Raw genomic sequence first — 17642 nt, 5'->3', positions numbered from 1 at the left:
AAAAAAAAAAAAAAAAAAAAAAAGGAGTGGTGTTGGCTTTAAGTACTTATTGTCTTAAAATCCCCCCCCTGAAAATAGGCCTTCGTAATGATACAATCAGCTCTTCCAGTGAAGCTTGGGGTCATTAAGCAATGCAGCAAGACCTTTAGTGAAACCTGGCTCTGCAGAGGAAGGTGCAGAAGCGGGGACTCTGATTCTGTAGGCTGAAAAGCAAGAAAGAAGCATCCTCCTGGTGCAGGTGTTCACGAGCAGGAGAGCAGGAGAATCTCATTGCAGTTTGTTCCAGGTCCTCTCGGTTGTTTGCCTGGGCTGACCAAGAAATCTTCTAGTAGCAAAGCAGCACGTACTCCCCTTGTGCAAAGTTGGCTGCTCAGCGTCAAAATAATGTTTTCTGAAAGGAAAGCAGTGCATCTGCCCTTTTAATCGCCTCCAGCACCCTCATGTAGAGACAACAGAAGCCTTGGGACRTGAAAAGAACTGTCTTTTAAGGGACATTAGGGCAAATGTTACATTTTCTTTAACGTCTCTTAGAAACTTACCTTTTGCAATGCCTCTGCTCTTTCTTGCCCTTTTTCTCCTGCTGCCAGCTCCAAAATGTTGTGCCAAAGCATCTGAAGCAAAGCATCTTCTGGAAGCAGTGTCACTGGGAAGGCTCTGCAGTGTCTTTTCATGGGTTTTGTGTAACATGTTGCTTTTTAAGCATTGCTTGTGAGGATCCTGAACCGCTTTGCTACCTGTGATTGACTTTTCCAGTGGCGAGGAATGCGATCTTGGCCAAGTGCAAGGTCTGAGTAGTGAGGATAGATCTCCCTTACTCTCCTGCCAGCCCCAGCTGTTTGTGTTTATGTTGGCAAGCTGGCATCGCGGCTGGATTCACCTTTGGATGCTCATAAGGGCTTTGCTGAGCAGAGATCACAGGGTGTGGCCCATAATTAATCTTCCCATCCTCACGGAGACACGTGGGCCGCCCCCAAGCACTCGGAGCATTACAGCGTATTAGTGACTAGTGAATATATCCGCCTACCTTTCCTAATGGGAACTGCACGCCTCCAGGGAGCTGAGCCCCGAGAGACACAGAACAACTGAGCTGGCGAGCAGCATCCAGTCTCTGGCAACGCTGCTGCCTTTGTCCCACCACCATAGCTGCTTGAAATCTCCTGGTTTTTRTTTTGCTTCCTCTCCATCTGGGGAAGGAGCAGTTGTACCAGGTGGCACTTGCCAAGGCATGATGTTTACAGGCTCTAACATCCTCCTGCATAGCAAATATAGCCTGAGCCCTTCTGATGGGCACCCCTGATGTGCCTGGTGCACCCTCACAGCGTGGCTTTGCACACGCACAGGGTATATATAGAAGAAGGCACTGCAGGGAACAGGGGTGGATGCCAGGGCAGCCCTCATCTCCCCTTYGGTGCATGGGGAACTGCACGGAGCTAGACGGCCCCAATTGCAGCTTGACAAAAGATCTCCTCCCGGCCAGCTGAGATGTTTCACTCCTGCAGCATTGTGAGCACTGTGCGTTACGTTGTGTGGGTGGCAGAAGCCCAAATTCTGTCAAATTCTGACAAAATTCTGACAAAACAGGACCCACGTCACTTAGCCGCTGTGACAGGACGCCACTGCCATGCTGGATGTTGCTTCTTCAACACCCTAGCACGGTCTCTTCCTCCAATTCTGCACCTGAGAGACCAGGGAGGGCTAATCCAGAAACAATATCTTGACTCTGCTGTTTCCCTTCACCTTCATTCAGCCGGAGAGAGACCAAGAGCAAAAGGCTGGACGCTGCGGCTCTGGATTTCATGAATGGATGAATGCAGAACGGCAAGTGGGGATTTGGAGGGGATTTGGAAGCCTGCTCCAGGATTTGCCTGGCACGCAAAGCATTTATAATACTTCCAGCATTATGATAACATAATGCCAGCATGATTCAGGGCCCACCCCGACACTCAGTGAGACAAAAGCACAGCACTGGTCACCATCAGCAAGAGAAGGGTGCCACTTCCSACCCGCAGCCACCAGCTCCACGTGCCCTCCTTGCTCTGCAGTCCCTCCCTTGCCATGGGCACCCTGCAATCTGGGACTGGTGSAGGGTCCGGGAGGCGAGCGGTGCCATAGCCCTTAACAAGAAGCAGTAACCAGGTGATGAGGGCTGTTAACTGCTGTCCCCGACCTTAGCAAAGCTGTAAAAGCCACGGGGGCATCCAAGCAGGAGCGCTGCTCCTTGTCGAGCCCCCGCTGCGAACAGAGCAGCTCTGCAGGAGGAGTATTGTTAGAAACTGAGCCGTGGCACCTGGAACCTATTTTGGCTGGGGAATAACTTGATATTTCTCGTGAATAATAGATGCACACGGCGGTTGCTTAGAGGCAGCTCTCTGAGTGGGCTGGGTCTCTGAGAGAGGTACCTCCCTCGAATACCACCCTCGATACCACCCTCGAGAGGCTGCCAGCCCCACGTTTGTGGCCTCCACAAGATAGGAGAATTTCCTCCCCTCTCCATCCTCAGCTCTTGCAGTAAATGTAGGCATACTCCACCCAGGAGAGGCTGACTTGGGCTATGTGATGTGGGCCCGTGCGGACCTTCAAAGGGTTATACAGGTGGGTTGTGATCCACTTGAATGGATGGCAGCTGGTTATGGAGATTAGAGCTGCAGAAGTCACTAGTAATGAATAATTCTCGCAGTGTCTTGCCGGTAACAGTGGCACAGCCACAATGTGTGACTCTAACATATTCATTTTCAGTGTGTGCAGCTCCTGCAAGGCCCTGCTGCTTGGGTTTGGAAGTATTTGTTCTGTTCATCAGATGAGGAGTATTTCTGCTTCTTCTARTTTTTACCAGGGAAAATTTGCAAGCACAAAAATTGGAAGCACCRAAAAGACGGGGTGGTAGCTGAAAGGTACAGGTTGGTGTAGACAGCCAGGACAACTGTGTGTACCTGGAAGTGGCTACGTGCCATAAACCCGTGTTTTGCACTGCTGGGGCCCRTGTGTGTGCATGAATCCGGGCAGCACTGCTTCCTCTCTCTTCTCCATCACCTTTCCTGCTTTGGCGCATTACTGGTTGAGTCAAACAGTTTAGTAAGTTTGCCCTGTTTTTAAAGATTAGTCATCTACAGGACTGACATTTTCAAGCTTGACAGTTCCAATCAAATGACAAGGGCTGCTAATTCTTGCGCTCAAAGATCTCAGTTTAATTTTAAAAAGTAAAATCAACATGATTAATTAAGCGATGTACCTTGAGATACAGCCTGGGAAACATGCAGATGTAGTCCTTGTCACTTCAGGAATTGCCAGTCTGCTGGTAATTTGGGGATTGGACAGGCCTGGAGGGAGAGCGACGGGTCTCTGCTCTTCCTCTGTTGTCACTGTCCTGACAGCGTTTTCTCCTTGGGCACGGGATGGCCTGTTGCCTCTCTGTCCCTGCCCTGCAAGGATGGTGACAGTCGTAATAATAACGATGTAATTTGCCTGGTTGATTTGAGATGCACCGTAATTACTGTGTGATTACAATATTCTTAGAGCAGCCATTACAAAACCCTCCAGTTTCACAGAGCTCCCCAAGGGCTTGTCTTACTCCTCACCTTGCAAGTCAAACCGTGCCAGGGAGTCTGTCTGTCGGTCAGCCCCGTCTGCGTCTGTCAGATGACATGGACATGCTTTGGACCCCTGGAATGCTAGATTCCTACTTATYGCACCATGGGGGATATGTCCGTCGTCCTGCCCAGTTTGCTGGCACTTTTACAAGAGCTGGGGATGCTGCTGGAAGTGGCTGGGTGGGACTGGAGAGCTGGGCAGCAGGCAGCTCTCTTTTTTTGACTTGSGCTCTCAAACTGCTTAGTTCTTCCTGTAGATTTTGTCTGGCATCTCCGTTTCGCACTGACGTGGAGAGGATCTGTACTGATTTGGCCACAGGGTGATTCCAAAATTAGAGAAAATGACCTTCTGCAGGCCATCAGGTTGGTGTGTTGCGCTCTGCCAGCACCTCGGGCATCGGTGTTTGTGTCRTTCCTGTATTTAGCCTGCAAGCTCCTCGAGCCTTGTGACTGCTGCCCAAAACAGGCAGCTATTTCGAGCTCACCTTTGGAGCGAGCCGAGGTGCAGGTGAGCCAAAACTACAAGCCGTGAGGGGAGCCAAAGTCAGAACCAGGCTTGGGTTGGAAGCTGGACAAGCCCTTAGGTTCAGCACTTGCTTTTTCCACCCAGAGCCGAACTAAGAGCCAAATCTCTGCACCTTGGACCGTGGTGGAATAGCTGGATTGGCAGCATGAGGTTTAATACTGGTAGAGGAAAAATTATTTTCTCTGAGCTGCCCCCAAATGGCAGAAGGGCCCAATTACTCTGGCGTGCCAAAGCATGCAGCTCCCTGGCAGGCAAAGCCTCAGTGTTCACCGTGAAGAAGGCATTGAGGGAAGAAGGAAGAGCTGTTCTGCTCAAGACAGCTGGACTTTGCAGAGCCTGATGCAGAGGTCTCAGCTGCCTGCTCATCAGCGAGGTGAGGCTCGGTCCTCCTGGCCTGCAGCCCGTTCCACATGACTGCATGTGGGAGCGCCTGTCTTGAAACCTTTTGGACAAAGCAGATGCAAAGCCTATTATGGAGCCGTGGAATTTAGTCCAATCCTGTTGAAATTGGGTCATCCTTTGTTAGTGTCACTTTTTTAAATCTACTGAAGTCGGTGGTGCACAAAATATTCCGTGTAAGGCAGAGCACAGAGAAAGGTAGAGAGACTGTGGAAACCTGGCTGTTTTTGACAATTTTCCGTGGTCTTAGCTGAGTGAAGATGTTAAGGTATCATTGCGTCACCAATTTGGGAAGGTTTTGTGGAGAAACTCGTAAAAGAGATGGTTGTTGGAGTTCTTCTTTCATCATTCATTCAGCATTCATCCGCAAGCAACCTTAGAAAAAGCGAAGCAACTTTTCCTGGGTGTTGTCAGTGTTTCCCCTAAGATGACAACTCCCAGTTGTCTTTCTATTTTGGAAGTAGGCTGTAAGTCAAACAGCTTTTCATCTCAATAGGAAGAAAGACRCTTTTTAAAACCCATGTGCAAAGCGCATCCATTTATCAACAAGTATTGGGTGCTGTAAAAGCGCTCTCATCCAAGAGCTGAGACAAGGCACAGCTTTTCTGGTTTGCAAGTCCTGATCAGGCTTTGCCAACCCTTCCTGATGTACCATGCATCTTCTGAAAGCAGGCAGGACAGCGCTGTCACCCACACTGTGCTRCAGCCTTTCCAGGTGCTAAGGAGCCTCAACAGCCACTCCGTTCCAAAGGCAGGATGGTTTTGTATGATTGTGCCTTCCTGATCACGGAAAGATTGCAAAGGTCTCTTCCAAAAACACTGTGACAACAAAGTGATTCCAGCCTCTTCCAAGGCACWCCTCTCTGTGTCCCTGGAGCAAGGAGGCAGGGAAGAAGAGCCAAGGGGCTCTGTGAGCTCCTGCAGGAGCTTGGGCACCACAGAGACACTTGCAGCATGAGAATCCATGCAGGAAAGCAAACACACCAAGACGAAGCATTGAATCTTTTAAGGATTTAACAGAAGGTCTGTCGTTTTGTGGGAAGCAGTGAGATCATGGAACTAGGTGGTGTTGTCAGGCTGCATAAGAGCAGCCCCATGACGGCTCCCGTCCTGTTCCCAGCGCTGGTCATCTCGCCTGGCATCTGCAGAGGTGGAGCCGCATGGGGGGAATTGCTCTGGACACGGAAAGTTCCTTTCAGGGGCTCRTTAAAATTGGGCTTAAGCTCTGAGAGTCAAGGGTTTATATGTTTCCTAAACTGGTGGGTGGTTCGTTCTAATTCTGGATATGCAGTTTATTCACATACACAACTAATCCTTTTTCGAATCCTGTTAAGTTCTTGTTCTTCTTAGTATCCTGTGGCAATAAGTTGCAGAAGCTAATTGCGCTTGTATTGAGCTCCCTTGATCCACTTTGCTCATGCTAGCTTTAAATTTCAAGTGTTCTGAGAAGCTCAGTTCACTCTTTTTTTTCTTTTTCTGTGAGAAAATCTGTGTTCCCTGTCCCGTTTTCTGCAGTGGTGCTGGGGAATGAAGGGGAGGGCAGGTCAGTTTTCATCCCCACCTTTGCATGCCTGGGGGACTTCTGCAAGCATCCTGCCTCAGTTTATCTACCAGCAAGGTAACACACTACAAAAAACACTACAAAATGACACTACAAAAGGGAGAGCTGCAAGGCATATGCCTGGAGGGCACGGACATGCCTCTTGCAACACAAAAAGCAGCCGCTGGATGTAAAGCCAAGGCAGCCTTCCCTTCCCTCAGCCACAGCTACAACCTCAGGAGAAGGGGCTGTGGCGCAAGGCAGGACACGAGCTCTATCCCTGGAGCACCAGCAGCTCCCACGCTGCACACGAGCACGGAAGTCCCTGTGGATGGAGGACTCTGATCATCTGTGGAGCAGGATGCATCTCACAGCAACACGTTGGGACCCTCTGCGCTCCCGTACCAGCGGGTCCAAGGCGGAAYGGTGCTCTGAGGTCTGTTGTGCCCAGCTTAGAGACAGGCCCAGGGCTGCGTTCAGCAAAGCCTGTGTCTGAAGCATCAAGGTGCAGGTCTTTAACTGGGCTTGCAAGCGTTTTGCTGAGCGGGGCCGTTATAAACGGTGTGCTTGCCTGTGCTTGCAGTTCTGCACTYGGGAGGGATGGCGTGAGACCTCTCCATCCATCACGGCCCCGGGCAGCGCTGGCTCTGTACTGCAAACACCTCATGGGGTAATGGGGGGCTGCCTGGATTTGCCTGGATGGATCTGGTTCTCCTCCGGCTGGCAGAGCACTAATGGTGATCTGAAACATTTCTGAATCTTTTTCACTCCCTTTCCTGAGCTTTGCACTGTGCGAATCAGCTCTAGMTGGAAGATCCCCCCACTTCTGCCTTATGCAAAGGGCTGCAAAACCCCTACCCCTTTCTCCTGTAACTTGGGAAGATCTAAGGCTGGTCTTAGCCCCTCTGATTAAATCCTTGAAGAATAAGCAATTCTGCGTGCTCATTATTTCTCTTTTTCTCTGTCCTGGCTCCTTTAAAGGAAAGCATGCCCGTTCTGTTCTGCTTAATAACTACACAGTAATTAGCTCCACAGTTTTGCTACTATACTTATAATAGCCCCCATTAAAGTTATGGGGTTTTTCGGCAGTAATGGCTTACAGAGTAATTAACGAGCAAGAAGCTTTTATTGCCATCTTTATTTTTAGCCTGTGCTTTCCAGGCCTTTTCTGCCAAATYCCGAAATCTCAGCGAGCAGGTTTGCGGTGGGGCTGAGCTGCACGAGGTGCTGGACTGGGATCACATCCCATGGGATGAGCATGGCAAGTGAATGTGTGTGTCAAATGCACAGGGCTCATGTGGCCACATCGAGCAGCAGGGGACCAGTGGTGGCCTCTGCATCCCTGTGCAACCAGCAGCAGAACYCGTCCCTGTTGCCCCCTTGAACCCCCAGGTTTGCAGGGGTGGAAGCTGCTAGAAGGGCATCCTTTGTATCTCGTTTCTGTGTGCCCTTGGATCTGTATGTGTGTTTATTTTCCTCCCTAAAGCTTTTGTTTTGGGGGCTTGGCTTTGTTGTTTGGCATTTCCTGGCTCGTTTTGTAGTGCAAGGAAATGGTTGTTTCTTTGTGTGCGTTTCTCTTAAGTCTAGACATTTTTTTCACTTCAGTGGTTTATATATATATATAGACAAACTCAATTAAGACCRTTTTTAGCTCAACATCTTCCAAATCACTTCTTTTCAACGTGGGAAATCCAAGGAGAGATTTCATGGGGCTGATCCGCCCCAAAGGAAGGCAGAAGCTGCCTATAAGCCAGATTGCAGATCAAATCAGCGGCTCCTCCAGTAAGTGGCAGAGCTGACGCCAATTAACTTGATTTAAAAAAAGAACCTTCAGCATTTAATAATCCAACACGTTACTAACACATGGCTCCGGGATTTATGAGAGTGTTTTTATTAGATGAGTGCCCTTTTAATATCGTCCTGCCTTGACACCATTGCCCTCTGCCGGAGGATGGGAAATCTCTCCTGCAACGCGCTCCAGAGCTGCATGTGCAGCGTGGCAAAACACACCCCTGGCTGGGAGAAGCCTTGCAAGCCACGCAAGCCACCTTCACATTCGACAGATTTTAACCATTTCATTTTGAGCTGGTGGGTTCCATGTTCTGCTYTCACTTTCAAGCCTAAATATAAAATAGAATTATAAATATAAATATATATGTATATCCCACCACTGCGGGAGGGTGGATATGTCGAAGAAGAGATTATTTTTTCCCCAGAAAATCTTTGCCTAGCCTGGCTTCTGCCATGAACAGCAGCAAGGCAGAGGGTGGATTCTGCCCGGGATCATGAGCACATCCGAGGGCTTTGGGAATGATCCGTGTGCGGTGGAGCTGCGGATGCCCRCGGGCAGCTCGGGGTGCCCAGGGGTGGCAGCAGTCGCGTTGTGGCTCATGCTGCAGCCCGGGCTCCACGTGTGTCCCTGGCTGTCACCAGAGTGACGGATGATTGACCAGGGAGCTGCTAAATGCTCTGTAGCAAATTAAAAGGAATCGATGCTGAAGAGCAGTGCACAAATCGTTGGAGGCTGCTCATTTTCCTTTGTGTTGATGGGATGGAAATCAGCGCAGCATCCCATCCCAGGGTGCCGGTTCTGTCAGATGAAGGCCAGCCTGTCTGCTGGGAGGATGCGGGCGATTGGAGGCTGGATTGGCAGGAGGCAGGGAAAGGGCATCCTCCAGGTAAGAGCACTGGATCCAGGGGAAGTTATCCTTGACAAACAGGGTGTTTGATGCACGCCAGCCCACCAGGGCAGCCCACCAGCTGCTGTGAGCTGACTCTGAGCAACTCCTTTAGGGTGCCTTTTCCTCCCACTGCCTTTCCAGTGGTGCATTTGCAGCGAGGATGCTTTACTAGGCAAGGGCTGCAGCTTTCAGAGCTGCCCCTTGTCATTTTGCCCTGCAGGGGTGCTCAAAGGGCATGTCCTGGTTTTGCATGGGGGTTGGAAAGGATGGCAGTGCTCGTGGCCTCCATTCAGGCTCTTCAGGGACCGCAAGGATGAGGCCAGGTGCTCTTTCCTGAGTGCACTCTGGTTGTGCTCAGCCAGCAGGATCTCTCTGACCCTAAGAGATGGACTGGGATGCAGCAGAARGTTGATTTTTACTGGAACAAGCCCAACTCTTCCTCTGTCGTTCATTTTGCCTGGATGGGGCTGCTTTCCGTAGCTCTGAAAAATGGAAGAGACGTTTCATTCCAGGAGATATTTCACACGCACGAGCTGTACCTTGTGCTGGCCTGGCCAGGGCTCTGAACCTGGGTGGCTCCACGGCTGCCCTAGCTCAGCCAGAAACAGCAAGTCTCGAGGGCCTCGGGAGCAGCATTTGCAATGCAGCCGCTGCATGCAGCTCAGGTCCAGGCCCGGCTCAGGAGATCSCCTCTGATTAAAGCCAGGCAAAACGATGTTTTCCAGCCCGTGGCAGTGGGGTGAATGGGAGGCGGTGCTGTGCGGGAGCTGGGTGCTGTCCTCAGGACCCCATGGCAGGTCTCCAGGCCCTGTTCCCGCTCTCCCGGCTGCAATGCAGCGCTCCAAGCTAATGCATTCCCCGCAGGGGAGCGGTGCTGCTAAACTGCTACCCGTGTTCGCAAGCCCTCCGCTCTGCACCGGCCTGCTAAGTGATGTACAGTCCTTGGCAAGATGCTCRGATAAAATACAGGCTGTTTAAATCTTGTATGTGCTTGTATTGAATCAAACTAAGCCATTGTGGCAGTTTAATATACTCCGGTTGCAACTCGCCTGAGATAGAAGAAATGAAACCAAACAGGCCCCTGGAAGCCAGAGCTGAAATTTGCTGCGTTAGAGGTGCTGTCAGGATGGGCAGAGCTGGGGGTTACACTCAGGGATGACACGCAGAGGTGCCGACTTTACAGGAGCCACATCCCCGAGAGCACAGGAGCAGCCTCTTCTTGTAGGGGCCAAGCAAGCACTGAGCACCTCTGCTGCAGGGTGGGGAGCCCCTTCTGAGGCTGTTCAGCCTGTCCCTTTGCAGGAGGATTTGTGAGCCATGGAGCAGCTCGTCAGCACTTTCCTGTGCTCATTCCCCCTTGCTTTGTGTTGCAGGCTGCCTTCCAAACGGATCCCTGAGGCTCCCAAGGGCTGCTCCRGCAGCGTCGTGTGAAGGTGCCCTCCTGCTCCTGGTCCCGGCAGCCGAGGCCCCTCCAAACCTGCTTCTGCAATGGGTGGGTTGTAAGCACTGGTAAGACCTACGAGTCGTGTCGCCTTCGCTGCTCTCTCCCTCTCTCGCGTTCTCTCTCTCGCTGTCCTTGTTCCTTCTTGCCCATTTATTTCTTTTCTCCATGTGCTCTGCTGTTCTGTCTCTGGGGTTTTCACTGTCAGGTAATGAGGAGCTGTGGGTCCAGTCAGTCTTGGAGATGCCGAAGAGACGGGACATCCTGGCTATCGTGCTGATAGTTCTGCCCTGGACACTGCTAATCACCGTGTGGCACCAGAGCACCATTGCTCCACTACTTGCAGTGCACAAGGGTGAGAGAAAACAAACCAGCCCATGCCAAATCTGCGCATCTCTCCCTCGCCCTCATCTCCTCTCTCATTTCATTTCTCCATAGCAGCCATGCTCATCTCAGCTCCCAGCCCACGCTCATGCAGAGGGCTCCCCACTTCTGCTGTAGGAACAGCCCAGGGCTTGTAGGTTCTTTGGAGATGTCACCCTCCAAGCCATGGCACATAGTCACTGCCTTTGGAGAGCCCTTCAAGGCCTAAATCCAGCATCAGTGGGAGAGAGCACTGAAGGAAGATGCTTCTCCTTGTTCCCTGCTGATCCGTAGGAGAGGAGCCCATTGCTGCAAAGAAATCAGTCTGGTAGGAAGGGTGATATAAGGAGAGCAGAGGAAGCAAAGCTTCCACTTGAGAGAGCTCCTCTGTGAGAGTCAAGGCAAAGAGCATTTTCCAAGTGGCAGCAGGAGAGTCTCTTGGGCTTGAAGGGGAAGGCATGCAGCAAACACCAGCACCCTACCTGGTGGAGTTAACATGCTCGGAGCAGGTCAGCTTCCAGCGTACCCATTGCACAAGTACCAAGTAGGACTGTGGCCCGTAGCCTGCCAGGTACCAAGGAAGGTGGCTCAGCCTGAGGAGCTTGCCAGCTCGGAAGAAGGTCTCTTCTTTTCCCTTTCCCTGGGCTCTTGCTCTTCCCTTTTCCTTTTAACATTCACCCTCATCCTCTGCTGCTGCTTCTTCTTTCACCGAAGAGTGTGATGTGCGTTTTCAAGCATTTAAAGTTCAGCGATGGTCCTAAGCAGTTCTRCCTTTCCCTCGGAGGCCTCTTGACTGACAGTCACCCCCTTTGGGCTTTGGGAAAAGGTGACTGTGATCCCCTCTGGAAACTGGACAGTGTTTCAGAGGACAGGCTCCAGAGATGGGCTTGAAAGAGTACAGAGAATATGCAGTCAAAAAGGTCAGGAGTTTGACTCAGTGCCCTGAAAGCCAGGAGCTGTTTTTGCGAATGACCCCAGACTTTGAAGTGACAGCACAGAGACTGCTGCGCGCTGGCTCGGTCCTGAACTTGCTGCTGACCCCGGTAAGACTCTTTCTCAGCCTGTGCCTCTCTGAAGCCTCAGTGGAAAACAAGTGGTGATAGAGACCAGCCTGAGAGCTCTCAGATTAAATGCTTTTGCACCTCTAATACATTTCTGGGGCTCTTTGAAAGCAGGTGCTGAAAACAAGATGTGCATCTATGCAGTGTGAGCACAGTGGGTACGCACGCCAGGATTTACAGCTGAGAGCCTGACCTGCAGGGGACTGCAAACAATTTCGGCGTCCCAGTCAAGCACCATCCTGGCTAATTACGTTTGTGTCCGTGTCCAATGCATTTCACAGTTTTGGTTTTGATTTCGTTGCAGTGTCTGGTGCTTTCAGACAGCTGTGCTGTGTAATGCAGATAGGTATTATATACATATATATATATGTATGTGGAGGACAGTGGGGTACTGGAGTATCTTGGGCACTCTGAGCTGCTGAAGGAGCTTCACCAGCCTGGCATTTTCCACCAGTTATTCCACCACTTCCCAATCCAGGTGCCCCAATACCTCAGTGCAGAGTCAGTATGGTCCCAAAGTGCTGAACCAGTCCTTAGGGCTGGAAGATCCTGAATCCTTGTTGCTAATTCACGTTCTAGATCCAGTAGTTGTGCAAGCCAGTCTCTTCTGGGTGCTTGCAGGAGCTGCTCATGCTGAACATGCAGCTGCAGCGCTCTCCTGGGCTCTCAGGCCTTGATTGCTGCTGCCTTTCTGACAGCAGGAGCTTCTCCCGTGGCTGTTTGTCCCCGATTCCTGTATTTATTTGTGTACTTACTTATTCAAGCCTGTTTCCTTTCCTCTCGCACCGCGAGGGTGACCTCCTGCACCGAGCAAGCAGCCTGCTGGCTCCAGCCGGGCCCCTTGCAGGATCAATCCATGCTGCTTTCTCTTCTCTCTCATGCCCTTGCTCAGATGATGGTGGTGACTCCCGGCGTGATCTCGCTGCAGGCTTGGACTCCAAGGAATACTGCTTGTCGGACCGGGACATTGTGGAGGTGGTGAGGACAGAGTACGTTTATACCCGCCCGCCCCCGTGGTCGGACACCCTTCCCACCATCCACGTTATCACGCCCACCTACAGCCGGCCGGTGCAGAAGGCAGAGCTGACGCGGCTGGCCAACACGCTGCTGCACGTGCCCAACCTGCACTGGATCCTCGTGGAGGACTCGCAGCGGCGCACGCCGCTCATCACGCGGCTGCTGCGCGACACCGGCCTCAACTACACGCACCTCAACGTGGAGACGCCCCGCAACTACAAGCTGCGCGGCGACACGCGCGACCCCCGCATCCCTCGCGGCACCATGCAGAGGAACCTGGCGCTGCGCTGGCTCAGAGAGACCTTCAACAAGAACAGCAGCCAGCCCGGCATCGTTTATTTCGCCGACGACGACAACACCTACAGCCTGGAGCTCTTTGAGGAGGTAGGAGCCTGCGGGGGATGCCCATGGTCTGCCGTGTGCCCGGCTCGGAGAGGCTCCTCTCTTTGCTGCGCAGCTGCAGCTAAGGTCACACGGAGCAATGAAACACGCTGCAAAATGCCGAGGATGTTCCCTGCAGGCAGGGGCTGCCTCTCGCATGTGTTTGATGCAGAAGGGCAAGTGCCAGAGCTCTTCTGGTCACGTCTGCTGTAATTAGCAGTGATGAGATTAGCTCTGGGAGATCCCTGATCTAAGAGTCGGGCTGCGCCTGGCGGCAGAAAGGGACAGGGCACTGGGAGAGGGAGGGCACACGGGCTGGCATTCAAACCATCTGCGCCTGGGGGTCCCGCCTGTTCCTGGCGGCTCCGCAGGGAACAGAGGCGTCTACCTCCCTTCTGTGCACGGCCCGACCAGTCCCGGAGCACCRGAATGTGCACGGGCGCTTCCTGAGTGGCTCTGGAAAGAGCAGCGGGCAGATGGCCGCTCTTAAATCAAAATTATGCTAATTTTGGGTAGCTCTGCTCCTAGTACCAACTTCATTAGCGTAGCCATCACCGCTGCCTCTCTCCCAAGGGAATTGCAGCCGTTTGCAGCACGAGGCCATGCATCCCGGTGCAGCGAGGACCTGGGCACACAGGGCAGCTCTTGGTTTTAGCTCCGCTGCCCCTCGCTGCCGTGTCCCTCCACAGGGAGCGGGTCGGGCGCGTTGGAGCCCAACGTCAGCCGCCCTTCCGCGTGCCCACCCATGCCCCTCTGTCCTGCAGATGCGCAGCACCAGGAAGGTGTCCGTGTGGCCCGTGGCCTTCGTGGGCGGCCTGCGCTACGAGTCGCCCAAAGTGAACGCCGCGGGCAAGGTGTACGGCTGGAAAACGGTGTTCGACCCGCACCGGCCCTTCGCTATAGACATGGCAGGCTTCGCCGTGAACCTCCGGCTCATCCTGGCGCGCTCCCAGGCCTACTTCAAGCTGCGCGGTGTGAAGGGCGGCTACCAGGAGAGCAGCCTGCTGCGCGAGCTGGTCACCCTCAGCGATCTGGAGCCCAAAGCTGCCAACTGCACCAAGGTACCGGCTGCTCCCAGGCCGCGCGGTGGGAGGGTGCAGCCAGGGCACAAATGAGAGGCTGCCGTGGACCTTGGAATATTGCGGCTTCTCCTCCCTGTAGCTTTTCCTCCTTGTTCAATTACCCTCTGTATYGTGGCTGTTTTCATGATGAGAGCATCTATGGCCTTGCTAGGCCCCAGGGGCGGCGATTCCAGGTGGAATGTAGGTCATTTGTTCTAGGCGGGTTCTGGAGAAGGTTGGGGATGCTGTGCTAAGCTGGCAGATTCAGGCTGCCCGGGAGAACGGAGCTTTCCTGCCCATCTGGAGCACACGCTTGGTTCGTGCTGCTGCCGAAGGGAAACAAGGCTTGCAAGCGTGCACCAGATCCTGTGCTCCGCCGCTTCCACCTCCCTCCCACCCCCAAGCTGGAAAAAAATAGGAAAAAAGAGCCTGCCCTCTTTTTCCGGAAAAGCAAGGACTGAGCATGAAATGCTTTGATCCAGGGCTGAAACGTGCGGAATATTGTCATAGCAACGTGAGGGAACCCCCTCAAGGCGGGAAGTACCAGTGCAGGCAGGTGAAGGGGAGCAGGGAGGAAGGCTGTAGGAACACGCTACCCGAGAAACAGGGTGGAGAGCTTCATCTGCAGGGAAACCTGCATTTGCTTCTGCAGTGAAAAGGGATCGGGCTTACATTAGTGAAAAGGTTGATGAGCCTTTCGAGGAGGACGGTTGATAACTACATGGAAGGAGCAGGTTAATGTCCCAAGACAGTATACTGTAAAATGGGTAATTTCTGTGCACTGAGCATTTTGGATTTCACTAAGCCTGGCTAAATGAAGTTTTATGCAAACCTCCTTTGAGCTGTGAATGCACCATTAGGCTCCAGGGTAGATGGTTAAATTGCACTATTGATTTAATGGGCAAGAATATTTGTTAGTGCAGTGAAGAGGTGCAGCTAATGACTTCTTTTGGTTTCCTTAGATTTTAGTCTGGCACACRAGGACCGAAAAGCCTGTGCTGGTGAACGAGGGGAAGAAAGGATTCACAGATCCCAATGTGGAAATCTGACTGTGCATGGCCGAGCGGAGACCAGCATCAGGTATGAGCTAATTCATTTGAACTGCAATGAGAAGGAATAAGAAAAGGGACAACASTAGCCAGTTCGACGATGGGTTTGGGGAGCCTTGCAAGGGGGCAGCAAGGCAGAGGGGCATGTGAGCACTCGTTGCATCTCTCTTGCAGGAGATTTCTCCACGCGCAGCCAGCGCGGCTCCTCTGCACAGCATCCAGCCAGCGGTAGCCAGGACCTCTCCTGACCTCCAAGAGTTTTATCGTTCTGAAAACAAGCAGCACTGCATACATAAACTGCCCGGCCTCCCCTTCCTCCCGGACTCTGAGCAGAGCCAGAGGCTCTGGAGCTGGAGAAAAAGCACAGCAAATACCGGACCGACGTCGGCTTCAGTCGGGCTGCGCGGCTGGGAGAAGCGCGTGCAGGGCATGATGCACGAGGAGGAGGCCCAGTCGAGGCTGCGACGGCAGTCGAGGCTGAGGGGGCTGGTTTCACAGGACCTCATTGCAAGGGTGAGATTGCCCGCAGGAGCGTGCTGGCCCCGGTGACTTGTTTTTCCTGAGACACACGTACCTTGTGGCTATGTGTGCAACCGCCTAAGCAGCTCTCTGTTCATGGAGGGGACAGCTGCCTTCTGAGATGGCACCTTAGCCCTTAATTTTAAACCTACTTTAATCAGTGTTTATTTCATTGCACAAGGCAGGAAGGTTTTGGGGGAGGGTGAAAAGCAAGGCAGGTTAGAACAAACCTCCAAGTATTTCTGTTCTCTTTCTACCCCCTCTGTTTTCCCTTCAGTAGCTTCATGGCCTGGAGGGCGTTCTGACATATCTCTGTGTTGCTGGATCGAGTTACCTTTACAGAACGTGGTTCCCTATTCACACTGGCTAAATAATTGGAGGTGGCTTTCAGTGAGATTACTGTGGTCATACATGGTAACAGTTCATTCGGGCTCAGATCTTGGTTCTTTCTAGCCCTAATTTTTTTCATGTGTGGGGTTCTCTAAAGTGCTCCTACATAAAGCCAAATTTCAATGCTTTAAAAAAATAACCCCTAGCTATAGCAGTTTTTAAGTGATAAAAGGGGATATAAGTGCATTTAACATTGAACTAGAATGTGTCCTTCAGCCTGAGCCCCTTTTTCAGGGCCATGCCACCGAGCTAGTGGCGTGCAAGCCAGCCTGGAGCAGGTCAAGAATTACCTTCTGATGGATAGAGAGGGATCCTGTGCTTAGTGCTCTGTTTCTTCAGCGCCTGGCTTGAGGTAGGTTGAAAAACTATCTAAGTAGAACGTTAGTCGCCTCTCCCCTGGTCCGTAACAGCAGGGTCAGAGAGCTTTGATGCAGGGGTTTTCTCTGATGAAACTGTGTTTTGCTCCTCAGTGAGACAGATGACAGAGCAATGCAGAAGAGGAACCTGGGTGCTACTACCTTGGTTGACTCAGTATTTGAGATTGACAAACTTGCTGAGGAAGAAATTAAGGTATAATTTACCCCTTCTCCCTACCTCCAATCCCTCTACAACAATCTTCCCTCCCGCTTTGTAGCTGTTTTAAGCTTTTGATCAACCTACACTGTCCCCATTCTTTCAAAAAGGTCTGAAGCACAATTTTACCTTTAAGTTAAAGGAAAATATAATTCTGAAAAGAGACTCAGCTTTTTTACCCCTTAGCATATACAATTACTAAATACTATAGAAGTGATTGTTAGCTTTGCAGTGCAGAAGTCTCCCCTTAGACAAATGATATAATCTATTTCATATCTTAAAAAAAAGAAAAAGGATTTTTGGTAAGTTATTTTCTCCTACTGTGTTTCCAAATCATTGGAGGAGTGTTGCATTCTTTAGAGCCCAGTCATGGAAGCCTTGCTATGTAGCCTTTACCAAAACGTTCTGTCAGAGGCAATGGCTGAAACGCTGCTTGGATAGAAAGCACTCGATGCTACTTGTCGCCAGCTGCACTTTGGGAACAGGCATCATTATCTTGTATTAAAGCAGGAGCTCTCTGCATTTGAGCAGACTTACTCTATTACTGTACTAGCACCCCAGGTTCAGCTCAGTCTGCAGACCCTGGGGTGGAAAGAGACACTTCTAAAGGAATACCGAGTTTTCATGCGACTCAAATAGTTTCCAACTGACGTCCTCTTCTAGCTGCATGTTTAGTTCCACTAATGTTAGTTCTAGTCCCTGCTGGGTTGCAACCTTCCCTCCTTGGAAGGAAAAAACCTTCAGAAAAAATGCAGAGGATCAAGTCCAAAACTCAATCCCGCGTATACGCTCTGCTCTCCTCAGAGAACTGGTCACACAAGCCTGGCCCTTCCAGCTTGCATGGAGGCTGTGTGGTCCTTGGGAGCAGGCACACAGGTTTACCAAGACCAGCTCTGGCCAGGATGGAGTGTATTACAGCTGCGCTGTCTGTTCTCAGTTTTAAATAAACTGTATTTAAATTTGTTAAATAAAATTAAGTATGGTTTCTAAGAGTCAGAATCCCGTGCAACTCCGTTAGCCAAAAATCTGATCCCTGGTCATTTACAAAGGGGAA

General features: G+C 51.6%; 1 protein-coding gene across 3 annotated transcripts in view; it reads left to right on the top strand.

The window, feature by feature from the left end:
* B3GAT1 (beta-1,3-glucuronyltransferase 1) overlaps positions 1 to 17478 on the top strand; it is a 19479-nt gene extending 2001 nt beyond the window's left edge. Inside the window, exons 1-7 of one of the 3 annotated variants that reach the window (XM_026039311.1) lie at positions 10171 to 10225; positions 10383 to 10529; positions 12491 to 12587; positions 12660 to 12999; positions 13761 to 14057; positions 15020 to 15137; positions 15281 to 17478. In XM_026039311.1, the coding sequence (XP_025895096.1) occupies positions 10222 to 10225; positions 10383 to 10529; positions 12491 to 12587; positions 12660 to 12999; positions 13761 to 14057; positions 15020 to 15106 (972 nt within the window). In that variant the 5' untranslated portion in view covers positions 10171 to 10221 and the 3' untranslated portion in view covers positions 15107 to 15137; positions 15281 to 17478. Of the gene's footprint in view, positions 1 to 10106; positions 10243 to 10382; positions 10530 to 12490; positions 13000 to 13760; positions 14058 to 15019; positions 15138 to 15280 lie in introns of those variants that run through there. The other 2 variants (XM_026039310.1, XM_026039309.1) reach the window with 2 other exon arrangements.
* Positions 17479 to 17642: the final 164 nt, after the last annotated feature.

Source organism: Nothoprocta perdicaria, unplaced genomic scaffold (assembly GCF_003342845.1).
Source record: "Nothoprocta perdicaria isolate Ctin4 unplaced genomic scaffold, notPer1 scaffold_228, whole genome shotgun sequence".
In the NCBI taxonomy this organism is placed as follows: domain Eukaryota; kingdom Metazoa; phylum Chordata; class Aves; order Tinamiformes; family Tinamidae; genus Nothoprocta; species Nothoprocta perdicaria.
The sequence above is the reverse complement of the archived record's forward strand: the minus strand, read 5'-3'. Positions and strand labels throughout refer to the sequence as shown.